The sequence below is a fragment of the Maniola jurtina genome, chromosome 2 (assembly GCF_905333055.1).
Source record: "Maniola jurtina chromosome 2, ilManJurt1.1, whole genome shotgun sequence".
NCBI lineage: Eukaryota > Metazoa > Arthropoda > Insecta > Lepidoptera > Nymphalidae > Maniola > Maniola jurtina.
The window spans coordinates 10,197,235-10,209,939 of NC_060030.1; the positions used below are offsets into that span (position 1 = coordinate 10,197,235).

At 36.6% G+C, this 12,705-nt stretch overlaps 1 protein-coding gene across 2 annotated transcripts in view; it reads left to right on the top strand.

Moving 5' to 3' along the window:
- The window catches only part of LOC123873335 (syntaxin-23), a 126,013-nt gene that overhangs the window by 93,857 nt on the left and 19,451 nt on the right, over nucleotides 1-12,705 (top strand). The window contains exon 1 of one of the 2 annotated variants that reach the window (XM_045918159.1): nucleotides 8,378-8,590. The exons of the other annotated variant lie outside the window; for it this stretch is intronic. Within the exon in view, the coding sequence (XP_045774115.1) occupies nucleotides 8,525-8,590 (66 nt within the window). The 5' untranslated portion in view covers nucleotides 8,378-8,524. Of the gene's footprint in view, nucleotides 1-8,377; nucleotides 8,591-12,705 lie in introns of those variants that run through there. 2 annotated transcript variants of the gene reach the window in all.

Consider the following 12,705-nt stretch of genomic DNA (forward strand, 5'->3'; position numbering starts at 1 on the left):
TGTACACCAAAATCTCCAAGATTTCTGAACCGATTTGCATTATTTCTTTTTTAATCGATAGAGGAACTTTGCGACATTATTTCATAAAAAATTTGGATTCCAACTCCTCAATCCTGATGCTGCAGGGGATCTGACTAATCCACGCGGGCGAAGCTGCGGGCATCAGCTAGTTCATACATAAAAATAAAAGACCTGACTCACTCACTGACTGACTCATCAACCCTTGGGCCCATAAAGCTGAAATTTTGCACAGGAGGTTCCCTTTATAATAGAACAAAGCTTTTTACATGATTTTTCGAAATTTCCACGGGATAGTGTATAAAGAGCATTTGTACTTTCGCTGAGCGAATCCGAAGTCCCTAGTTCAAATTCTATATTCGAATGATAAATTATTATTATTTTCGAATTGTTCACTAGGTAAAAATTAGATACTTTTTCAATATATTGAGGTGATAAAATATATTTTAGGCAACTTACCTAGGTACTCGTAAACGTACCTATGTAGTCTATGTACCTCATACCTATACCTAACTTCCTCCTACCTTCCTATGGTACCGACGGTACGATAGGTACCATAGGTTTTCTAAACCCGCTGGTTCCGTACTTTTTTATATGTGAGTACGGTTTTCAGTGTATGTGTCTGCTCGGGACACTCAGAGGAACGTGCAGACAACACTCCCTCCCTGCCAGGTCAATTAGCCTTGGCTAACAATAACAGAGTTAATCATGTTACCAGGGTACACCGGCCCAAGCGCTGCTGTTACCCGCAACACTCAGGCCCATGGGGACGTTAACTGGCTTGTACCCCAACACGACTGTTAGTCCTGCCTTATCCTCGTGGTCGGTATACGCGTAACGTTGTAAAAATTAATTATCTAGAGAAAATAACGCCAAAGTTTGTTTTTAATTAAAATGGTTAGTTAGTAAAGTTAGAGTTGAATAGTGAAAAGTTCAGATTCTTTACAAATTGCTGGCCTCAGTGCCTCGGGCCTATAATTAAAGCGCGCGGCAACAGTTCCTATAGTTAGAATTCTATTTGTTAGGCTTTCAACAGGTTGCGGTGGCATTTCGATGCGACCTTTTACAACTAACTGTTGTCTTTTGCCCGCGGTAAATAACTAATTATAGATTAGAACATAATTCTTAATTAACTAGTCTACTGCACAACCTAATTTACTATCTCGGGATTAGAGACTGCAGCCTAGAGACTGCGCAGAGAATCCTACATTGTGCATTGGCAGCGTACTTAGCAATACCATAATTTATTTGGTTTTGTACTTACTGTAATCTTGATTTTTTTCTACTTCATTAAAACTTTTGACAAAAAAAAATTCAAATCGCATTTCTTAATTTGAAAATTGTATTAGGCAATCTAGGTAAATACAAATGACGTAAAGTACAAGAAAGATACCCAATTATTACCTAAATCATCAGATCGGGGCTGACAACATGGCTGATGGCAATCGATGCGGCATATCAAGTAAAAATAAACCATGAATCTCATTAGGCGAAGCTCTTTGTACGTAAGGGGAGAACATGAGCGCTACGTTTCTCTGATTACCTTCTCGATACGTTTCCCGCCACCTGTTCACGATGTTTTCTAAGGAAAACACAGGTAAAGTATTTTGTCAATCATTACGGCGAGTGCGCGGCCGAGCCGGTCTGCGGCAGTCGGGCGCTAGGAGCCGCGACGACGGTACGCGGCACGCCATTGCCTCGCGAGGCACGCGCAACGGCACGAGGCACGCACATGGCACGCGTAGTTGACCAGTAATGTGTACTCGTAAATACGAATTACAAACCGTAGATGTTATACGGCCGACGACGTTTTGTTATATTTTTCTCAATAATATTGTAATTAAGTTGCATTTTACGGATATGGTTTGTATTTTGTACTCGCATTTTCATATTCATAATTATTTTATTGAAGATATTATAAATTGATTATTAGTGTTGACACAATTCATGAAATTTATTGTGACGTTTAAATTTTCTCTATAACTCAGTAAAGCCGATTTGGATTATTATATAAGTACACGTAAATTCGATAATCATCCTAATTAACGATCCTTGAGAATGACTGAAATATAGGACACATTTACCTATTAATATCATCTTTATCTTGTCTCAGGAATGGGTTACTCAAATGCTTATTATCCCTTCGTCACCAGGGACTACTTTGTGCTAGTTAATCAAATAATTAAGATCTATTAGAGACTGCCCGGATTAAATTATACCTGGGAGTTACCGATTAAAGTTTTCGCTAATTCTGACTGTAGAGATTTTACGAGAAGGTAGGTATAATAATATTAGGTTATTCAAGTAATTTTTTCTTATAGCTTTGTCTGTAGTATTAATTAGGTAATTACAAAGTGATTAAAGAGATATACCTTCAGTAAAATATGTAAGTAATACAAAGAATAAAATATAGTTCCCCTCGAAATTCTTTTAGGGTATTTTATTCTATCTGAAAATTTTGACAGAAGTATATAATTTATATGTTGTTTAAAATTTAGTGTATGACTGAAATTAATTGCAGCCGTTTTGATACAGACCCCGAGAAAAATAGGTCTACAAATAACGACTTCGATAGCCCTCTTGGTAAATTTTCTAATTAAGTACATTACAGAAAAACGGGACCTTTATAGGAACACTTTGTGGTCTGTCTGTCCGTCTGTTGTGTCTCTCAAAACCTATAGGATACCTACCTACTTCCCGTTGGCCTAGAATCATGAAATTTGGCAGGTAGGTAGGTCTTATAGCACAAATAAAGGAAAAAATCCGAAATCCGAATTCGTAGTTAGGTACATTACAAAACAAAATGTGTTCATGAACAAATAATTCGTATTTTCAATTTTCAAAGTAAGACAACTATACCAAGTGTGGGGGGGGGGGGGTATCGTACTACCTGTACATTCTAAAACAGATTTTTATTTATTTTTATGCGTAATAGTTTTTGATTTATCGTGCAAAATGTTGGAAAAAAATCCCGTGTACATTCCCTCGGTGCGCGAGTCTGACTCGTACTTGGCTGATTTTTCTAAATATATTTACGCTCTAACAGACAGATCACCATCAACGGAAGGAAACAAAAAGAACCACCCATCGCCGGCCCGCTACTGAGGACAGACCTATTCTCAGAAGGAGAAGGGCTTAGGCCATCGTCCACCACACTGTAGAGGTTCGCATAAGAAAACTTCACACATCTTTGAAAACATTATGGAGAACTCTCAGGCATGCAGGTTTCCTCACGATGTTTTCCTTCAACGTTAAAGCAAGTGATATTTAGTTGTTTAAACGTCACATACTCGTAATATATCCAACGTCATAACTACGAGGCTATGTACCCTATGCACATGCTATGCACTGACTTACTAGCGAACAAATAACGCACAATAACTAATAAACAACACAGAGTAACGGACAAACAAACATAGACAAAATCATATTAACCCCTCCGTACCTAGTTGGGTAAAAATATGAAACAGACTGTAACAATGTACACTGTCTTTTATATTATAATCTTTGTTATATAAAGAACTAGGGGATGCCCGCGGCTTCGCCCGCGTGGATTTCGATTTTTTTAAATCCCGTAGGAACTCTTTAATTTTCCGGGATAAAAAGTAGCCTATGTCCTTCCCCGGGATGTATCCCAAGTGTGTACCAAATTTCATTAAAATCGGTTCGGCGGTTGGGCCGTGAAAACGTATCAGACAGATAGACAGACAGACAGACAGACACACTTTCGCATTTATAATATTAGTATGGATTTCTATTAGTGAATGAGCACCTAATTGCTTAACTAAAATCACGTAGGCGTGAAATTGTTAATTTTCACAAACTAAATAAAAATATAAGCGACAATTTTAATTAAATACCTACCTACTTAATATTGGTGCTTAAGACTCCCATTCAATAATTTTATTTCGTGTCGAAATTAATTTCAAAAGCTTCAGACTCTTTCAGTTAAATTATTAAAATATGAATTATATAGGAAAATTAAATAATTTTAATTTAAACAATTCGATACTTCTCATTCTGATAACGAGACCCCTATTGTACTGGGATCAACAAAATAATATTATTTCTGGCCTGTACCCTTTTCACTGAAATTCCACTGAAAAAGGGAATTATAACGTTTTTGATTTGTTTTGTTTGAGTTGTTGTACCTACCAGATCTGTTATGAATTAAATTTTAATGAATAAACTCTGCCGGATATTAAAATATCATCATTTAGTTTGCTAGACGGTTGGTATTTCAAACAGATATTTTGGCAGATAGGTCTCTCTTTTCAACCGATTTCAAGAACAGGGGATTCTTTGTATTTCCCAAAAATATACCTGACTTAGTAAAGTAGTAAAATATGTAGTAAAAAGTCAACTTACTACACTGATTGCTACTCGGGTGTAACAATAACTATGCTAAGTTTCAACTCAATCGGATGAACGACGCACGAATGCATAGGTTATGAATAGACAGATAGATAAACATTATCTACCCTAATATTATAAAGTGAAAAGATTTGTTTTTGTAATCAATGAACTCTGAAACTTTTTTTTTCTGAAACTGATTTTAATAATTATTTTACCATTGCGAAGCTGTTTTATCCAGAAGTAGCATAGACTATTATTATGTAGGAAACAATGACGCCCGCGACTTCATCCGCGTAGATTAAAGCTTTTGAAAATCCTTTGGGAACTCTTTGCTTTTCCGTGATAAAAAATAAACTATGTCCGTCTCCGGATGCAAACCATCTTTGTACCAAGTAAATAATGCCCGATTTTTCAGGACCAAAAGCTTTCCTTGTCCTTCATTGAGATGCAAGCTAGCAAACGGATGGGCCGTGAGAAACTAGCAGACAGACAGACACACTTTCTCATTTATAATATTAGTAGATGTAGAGATATATTTTCGAATGGGTGAAACCGGGCGGGTCACCTATTTTATTATATACTTAGGTACAAGGTTCACTCTTAAGTCCATAGAATAAGTAAGATTACCTGTGCGAAGCCATGGCGAGTCAACTAGTATTCAATGTAATATTCTAAACGCAATACACATTGAGACGTAGATTTTTCGGATGTCAAGGAATAAGTAATGTGTTTTTTAGCTGTTTTAGCTTTTGTAGACAGCTTTTCGCTTCAGTGCCAAGTTTTAAATATAAAAAAAAAGCAAAACGCACATTGAAAAGCTTGACAACTGTAGAAACTTTCAAGGCTGCTTTTCTCAATAAAACCCATATGCGAGTACATCCAATATCTTCCATATATCGTCCAATTGATCTAAGTAACCTTTTAATTCCATTATTTTGCCCTATGAACCGGTTTTTCTAGGATTTCATACAATTATATTTTTATGTTAACATAACTACAAGTGTAAATTAAAAATTTATAACACCCCCGACAAGTGAAGGTTACAGTAACTAGAAAAGACCGAAAAGACCTGATAACTTTCAAACGGCTGAACTGATTTTCTTGGACTATTCCGCGCCTACTATCCAAAGTATCTGAGTTTTCCAAAACATCATTTTCAAATAAATAATTTTGTACTTAGGCAACGTCCATCTTGACAGCTTGACATTTGTCAATTGACATAATGTTATGAACCTAACGGTTATCTAACCTTCTTTTCTGCAAGAAAACTAGAAAAGAGCTGATAACTCTTAAACGGCTGAACCAATTTTGTTGGATTATAGCTAAGAACACTCTCGATCAAGCCACCTTTCAAACAAAAAAAAGTAAATTAAAATCGGTTCATTCGTTTAGGCGCTACGATGCCACAGACAGATACACAGATACACAGACACATAGACACACAGACACACAGATACACAGACACACAGATACACAGATACACACGTCAAACTTATAACATCCTTCTTTTTGGGTCGGGGGTTAAAAATATCATTTTTTCATTGATTTCCCTTGGATTATGTAGACTGTCACTGCAGCGCACCATAAATAGCGAATAGTATTTGGCGCGAAATAGTCATGTTTTCCTGATGAATTTTGGATCAACCACGCCTGAGCATCATGCCTAAGTGCTCTTTCAGTCTCATAATCCTATGGAACGGCAATCATGCAAAAAGTGCAGCACCAATGACTTTACGTGATCTCCGAGTCACGGGGGTTCTCAAACGAGGATTTCTTGATAGATAAACCCAACAACATTTTTATCCCAACCCAGAACTCCAACCCGCGACTACAGAACCGTAGCAGAATAAGTAGACCAATAACTCGGCAGACAACAGTAGAAAAAATAAAAAAACCGGCCAAGTGCGAGTCAGACTCGCGCACTGAGGGTTCCGTACTCCGGTATTTTTTCCAACATTTTGCACGATAAATCAAAAACTAAACATAAAAATAAAAAATAAACTGTTTTAGGATGTACACGTTAAGCCCTTTTGTATGATACCCCACTTGGTATAATTATCTTATTTTGAAAATTGAATCACAATTTAATTATTTTTTTAATGATGTAACCACAAATTCGCGGTTTTCAGATTTATTCCTGTACTTGTACTATAAGACCTACCTACCTACCGAATTTCATGATTCTAGGTCAACGTGAAGTATCCTATAGGTTTCTTGACAGACACGACGGACAGAAAGACAGACAGGTACAGACAACAAAGTGATCCTATAAGGGTTCCGTTTTTCTTTTTGACGTACGGAAGTATAATAGCTATTCTTGATGCAGTAAACCTACCAACTATTTCACGACAATTCAGTTCTCTAACGATCTCTATTGTGTGTTGAAAACAGACGCAATTCTCCGAATTCCCTATACATGCGCCACTGTATCGGGTCACGTCAACTAAGTCGTGAACACATTAATATTCGCCAAGCGCAGTGGGATATAGGATGTATTTGTACAGTTCGCCCACTAGTTCCACTTTACTACACTGCAGTCACATACATCTGGGCTATTCTCGAAACAGAATACACATATCGATGTACTTTGAACGCTAACGCAGCGACTTAGCTTAGGTATCAATGAATCAGACTTTATAATATACTAGCTGATACCCGCGACTTCGTTCGCGTGGATGTAGGTTTTTTAAAATTCCCGTGGGAACTCTTTGACTTTCCGGGATAAAAAGTAGCTTATGTGCTAATCCAGGGTATAATCTATCTCTATTCTAAATTTCAGCCCAATCCGTCCAGTAGTTTTTGCGTGAAGGAGTAACAAACACGCAGTCACACACACACACACACCTCCTCCTATTATGCTAAATCTTTTACTGTTACCGCTATACTGCTCTGGAACTCTCTCCCCTTGGATATCAAACAGTCTAAATCTTTGTCTATTTTCCGCCTTATCGCTATTTTAGCGATAAGGCCGCCTTTTGTACATAAATCTTTATTGTTATTTATATATTACTGTCTTGTTGGTGTACAATAAAGAATATTTTACTTTACTTTTACTTTACACACACACACACACACACACACACACATACAAACTTTCTAAACTTCTCCTTTATAATATTAGTGTGACTGCATGATGCCCGCGGCTTTGTCCGCGTGGACAAAATCCTGCGGGAACCATGGATTTTTACGGGATATTCGATCTCCACTCCAAAATTCAGCTAAATCCGTCCAGTACTGTGGTAGACTTCACAGTTCACACCACTTTTAAGAATATTATTGAGAATTCTCAGACACGCAAGTTTCCTTACGAAGCTGTTTATCCATTTCAAATAAACAAAACTTTCCTCTTTAGAATATTACTGGACACTTTCAAGAAGCACTCGTAGAGTTTAGTGCATCCTGACTTAAAGGGCGCTAAAGTTGATGTTCGAAAATTGAAAGGATCAAGTCAACGCATATAGACTTTGCTACTTATGTGAAAAGCGTTCTAATAAGTCTGGGTCGCGTAACAAATAAACACTTGAGGCTTCTAATAATAAATTGTTAAGACTCGAGGGCACATCCTAATTACGAGTAAGAATGGGTGCCAAACGGCAAAACGCGGCTGTATATTCCTGCTCCGTAGCCTGCAATCACTCACAGACTTTTTGACTTCGTTCATCCTTCACCTTTCTGCTACGTACGACAGGCATCGTCAAGGTCTACACCGGTATGTAGTCAAAATTCCATGGCCACGTACGAAGTAATTTTCTTCCTCGTTTCTAACTCGAACCGCTAGGTTATAGAACGCCCTTCTGGCATCAGTTTTCCCCTCAACCGCTTATATAGGTACTTAACTTCAAGTCAAGAGAGAATAGGCATCTTCTAGGCAAGCGCGCTTTATCTTTATCACTTGCCAGCAGGTCTGATTGCAGCCAAGCGCTAGTCTAAAAATTAAAAAAACTTAATAATAATTTTCAAATATACCTCTACTCGTAGTTTACCTCACAACCATAAAAAGATGCATAGTATTCAATCACTTCGAAACCTTTAAAAATAGTTTTTGAATAAAATATAAAATGGAGGTGCTGCGGACTGTAGATAAAAACACTGGTAGTGTAAAGTGGAAATGACATTTTCCGAGTGATCGAAGTTATGTACGCAGTGCGGCATGGCGGGACCCATTCGACATCTCTCCACTTACCACCACGAGCCTCCTGAGCCTAGTGCAAGCTCGGTAAGTGAATCAATCCATACTATATTTTTTCAGGGAGTAGATTTTCACTAGTCCGCTTAATAAAAGAAAAAGGTGACTGACTGACTGTCTGATCTATCAACGCACAGCTCAAACAACTGGAGCCGAGCATCGGGCTGAAATTTGGCATGCAAAGGATTTTTAAAAATTCAAACTCTGACGGTGTTTATGAGCTTATTCGTATTCGTTTCTGTAAAACTACGATTTGAAGTGGCCGTCATCATCATAGGAAATGTACGTACAATTGTGCACTAATTTGGTTCGCATTTATATGGATCCGTCAAAATACGAAGCAAATAAGTACACAAACGCCCTAAGGGCCCTAAGGAACAAATATTCATCATCATCATAGCTATCAACCGATAGAAGTTCATTGCTGAGGTAGGTTTCGTGTAGGGACTTCTTCATGCCTCAGTCTCGTGCCACCTGAATCCAGCGGCTCCCTGCGACTCATTTGATCATTTGTCGTATGTCCACCTAGTGGGGAGTCCAGTGCGATGTCGCCATTTTAGCACCTTGGGACCTCAACGTCTATGTTTTTTCGAACTATGTGCCCTACCATTGCCATTTCAGCTTCCCAAGAGATTCAATTCTTGCTTTCGAGTTTGTTGGTTACTCTGGTTCTCCTACATTTCTGATTTAGTCACCTTGAGAAGCTCCAAGCATAGCTCTCTCTTTCGCCCGCTACTCCAAAGTCGCAAAAAAAATAAAAAAATTTTTTTTTTATTCAATTAAACTTTTACAAGTACCGTCAAATACATCTACTAAGGTACTTATGGTTCGAAATGCCTTTCTACCGAGAAGAACCAGCAAGAAACTCGGCGGTTACTCTTTTCAAAGAATAGATTACAATATTATGCCATGTATAAAAGTAATAAATCCATAATTTTTTGGGTATATTAGGTTAAATTCAAATTAAAATTCAAGCTATTCATTAAAATATAAAATAAAAAATATAAAATGTAAAGTCTACAGCACAGCTGCTGAGTTTAATTTCACCATATCCACAACGTAAAAGTCTTCGTAACGGGCAATTCCATCGCTTCACGAAGGGTGGTACTGCATATCTCAATAAGCATCGTAGGTATGTCTCTATTATCTCGTAAAAATTTACTTGCATTTTATACCTCGAAACGATACGACAGTACCTCTTGTTTTTACCTTTCTAATGGACTCGGAAAAATGTTTTATTCATTTGCTGTAAGTATTAAAATTCAGCATTTCAGCTCGTATATTTTACGGTGTTTTAGTACACTAACATAGGTTAATTTATACCTTTACAATTAATCATATAATACGAACATAGAGACCAATACTTATTTGCTCGTATGCTTCTAATATTAAACTAGCTAACCCGATCCGACTTCGCTCGAGAGAAATTTTTTAAAACGGTTAGGGGGTAGAATATCCAAAGATCTTCTTCATCTTCATACTTCTTCATTTTTGCCTAAAATCCCAAAACCCAAATAATTTGTCTATAATATCCTTTGCCTATAATATCTTTAGCTACCTACTTACTTATTATTGTGATGTATACTTGACTTGCCTCTCGGAGTAATCAGCAAAACTTGATCTTACTTCACCTGACGGAGAGTAATAATATTGTAATATTATTCTCTGGTGAACTATTTACAAACTACAACCATAACAAAACTCGGTAACAGTATTCAAGATTAGTACTTTATATGGTAGTAGGTACCTACCTACTTTATAAAATATGATATCTGATAGCCTAATACCTACCTATTGGATAATAAATTCTACTTAGGATAAAATGGTCTTTGAAATCAGAGAACACTGGGTAAACTTTTTCTTTTAAACTTTAAAAGAGAATAAATATTAAAATCTTACTAAAATTGCTTAAACTTGAACTTTAAATAATCCTAAATACTCTAAAGTGGATAGGTATCTAACGCTAGCACAAGAACCCGTAGAAAATTTTGAGTGAGTGCTTGATAGAAATTGAAAGTTATTAGTAAGATGGTTCTTCTGCGTTGCCTATGTGTAGTAACCTATATACCTATACATATATTATCTACCTACCAACTGTACCACGGTGGTTTCACTAGTAATTAAATTTTTTAAATTTCATTTGCTGTTTATCAATAAAAAGTTCTATTCTAACTTTAGCAGTCTTACTTTCACAGCTGAAATATTGGTAAAAACTAAATACTAGGCTATTCTGCTGCGAATAAGTTCAAAGTAGAAGCAAATGTCATGTGTGTTTAAAGATGTCTTCGAAAATAGCCTAAATAAGTTACATTATAAAAATAAATCTGAATGAAGAAGCTGCTGTTATAATATATCTTTTCTATATGATGTTCCTACAATAGCAATATAATAAAGGTAGTCCGTAATACTTATGATTTCCACTTAAAATTTAGAAATGATTAATCCACCAGCTGGCTGATCTATTTTGCCATAACCCAGACATCGCAAGAGAACCGCCGCGCCGTACGATCTTTTAACTTTTGTCGAATTCCGTTTGAAAATTTCCTACGGGCTTTCACGTCTTAATAGATAACATCGAAAACTTTGCTCGGGAATACCTAGTTTTGAAATATAACCCTCAATTTTATCAGAGGAAACTCGACAACTAGAAGAATCCCGCAAGCATCGTTAGCTTTTATAACTTTATCAAACAACTAATTTTAGCTTCGTCATAAAACTTTGCGATCAAATCCCGAACTATTATTACTATTTGATTTATAAAGTTTATTTGCAGCAAAGCAAAGACTTTGCTTAGACTTAATTTCAGGTAGGTAAATAGCTATGCGAGTATCCATATACCACATTAATATACAACCTAGAAACCACGATATAAACCTACGGATACCTTAATAACGAAAATGCAACTGCGAACCTATTGCCCTATTTTATTGCTCTATTTAGACCTAGTTTTAGTTTGATCAGTATGTGAAACTAGATGTCAGACCTAAATATCTATTCAACAGATACAAATAGTACTACAGCTACTTCGGAATTTGCTCTGATTTGGATCTGATGCAGTGCGAAAAGAACCTAACCTAACCTAATAGCCAATTTGGAAAGTGATATACAGAACGAAAAACTGTGACGTAATTGGATTTATATACCAGAAACTATTGTAGAACCAATTAGGGTTAACCGAAAAATGTACTAGAATAGAAAACTAACTACCTACTTTGTACGGTAGTTAAAGTATCACAAGTTTGAGCTAATTGCACTTAAAAATTTACAAGGAGGTCAGCAATGTAATACTCCAAGGAGGTCAAGCTAGTGCAAATATTTTCATGCATTGTAGAGATATTTTCATTCAGGTATGTTTAAAATGTAGCGTCCAGGCCGGTTATGAAGTAGGTATGCGGGTATGTAAAACGTCGAGGAATTTGCCTCGATCAATCATATAGATGGAAAATTGTTTGCTCGTAGACTACTGTTATGTATTGGCATGGACGTACCTGTAAAAAGTCTACGAGTGAGCCTACGAGTAAAAGATTGAATACGCCCAATGCCAACTCCAGCCATAAGACAATAAATTTATATCTGACTTGATAAAAATAATCAAATATGTATAGAGCCTTAAATTAAATTAAAAAAATTGTTGCTCCACATGAGGACGTTGCATGAAGCTTATGTTTTATTTATTTAGGTTCAAGTCAGCCCGCAACTACGATCTCGCCTAGTGGTAAGAAATATGTAACGCAGTCCAAGATCGAAGTGAGATTACTTGGAAGGCGTTAGCAGTTTATCATTAGACCCATACCCCTAATAATATGCTTCTATGCGACATCGTGACGGAACGTAAATTGCTTGATGGCAGAACTTTGTAATACGAGACCAGACGAGGGACTTGTAAGCTCAATGCACACTATCTCCGCACGAATTTGAAGATCAAGAAGCAAAAAGTCGAAAAGTCGATAAACGGAAAGATGGAGAAACAGAAATCAGACATCGACATAATTACGCATATAGTATGGATATCAAAAGTAATTATGAACACTACGTATAGACTATAGAGCCTGACTTCCACATTAAACCAATAAGTACTTGCAAACTGATCGACACATTCATTTCAAAACCTGCCCAAATAATCATTATTATTATCTATTTAAACG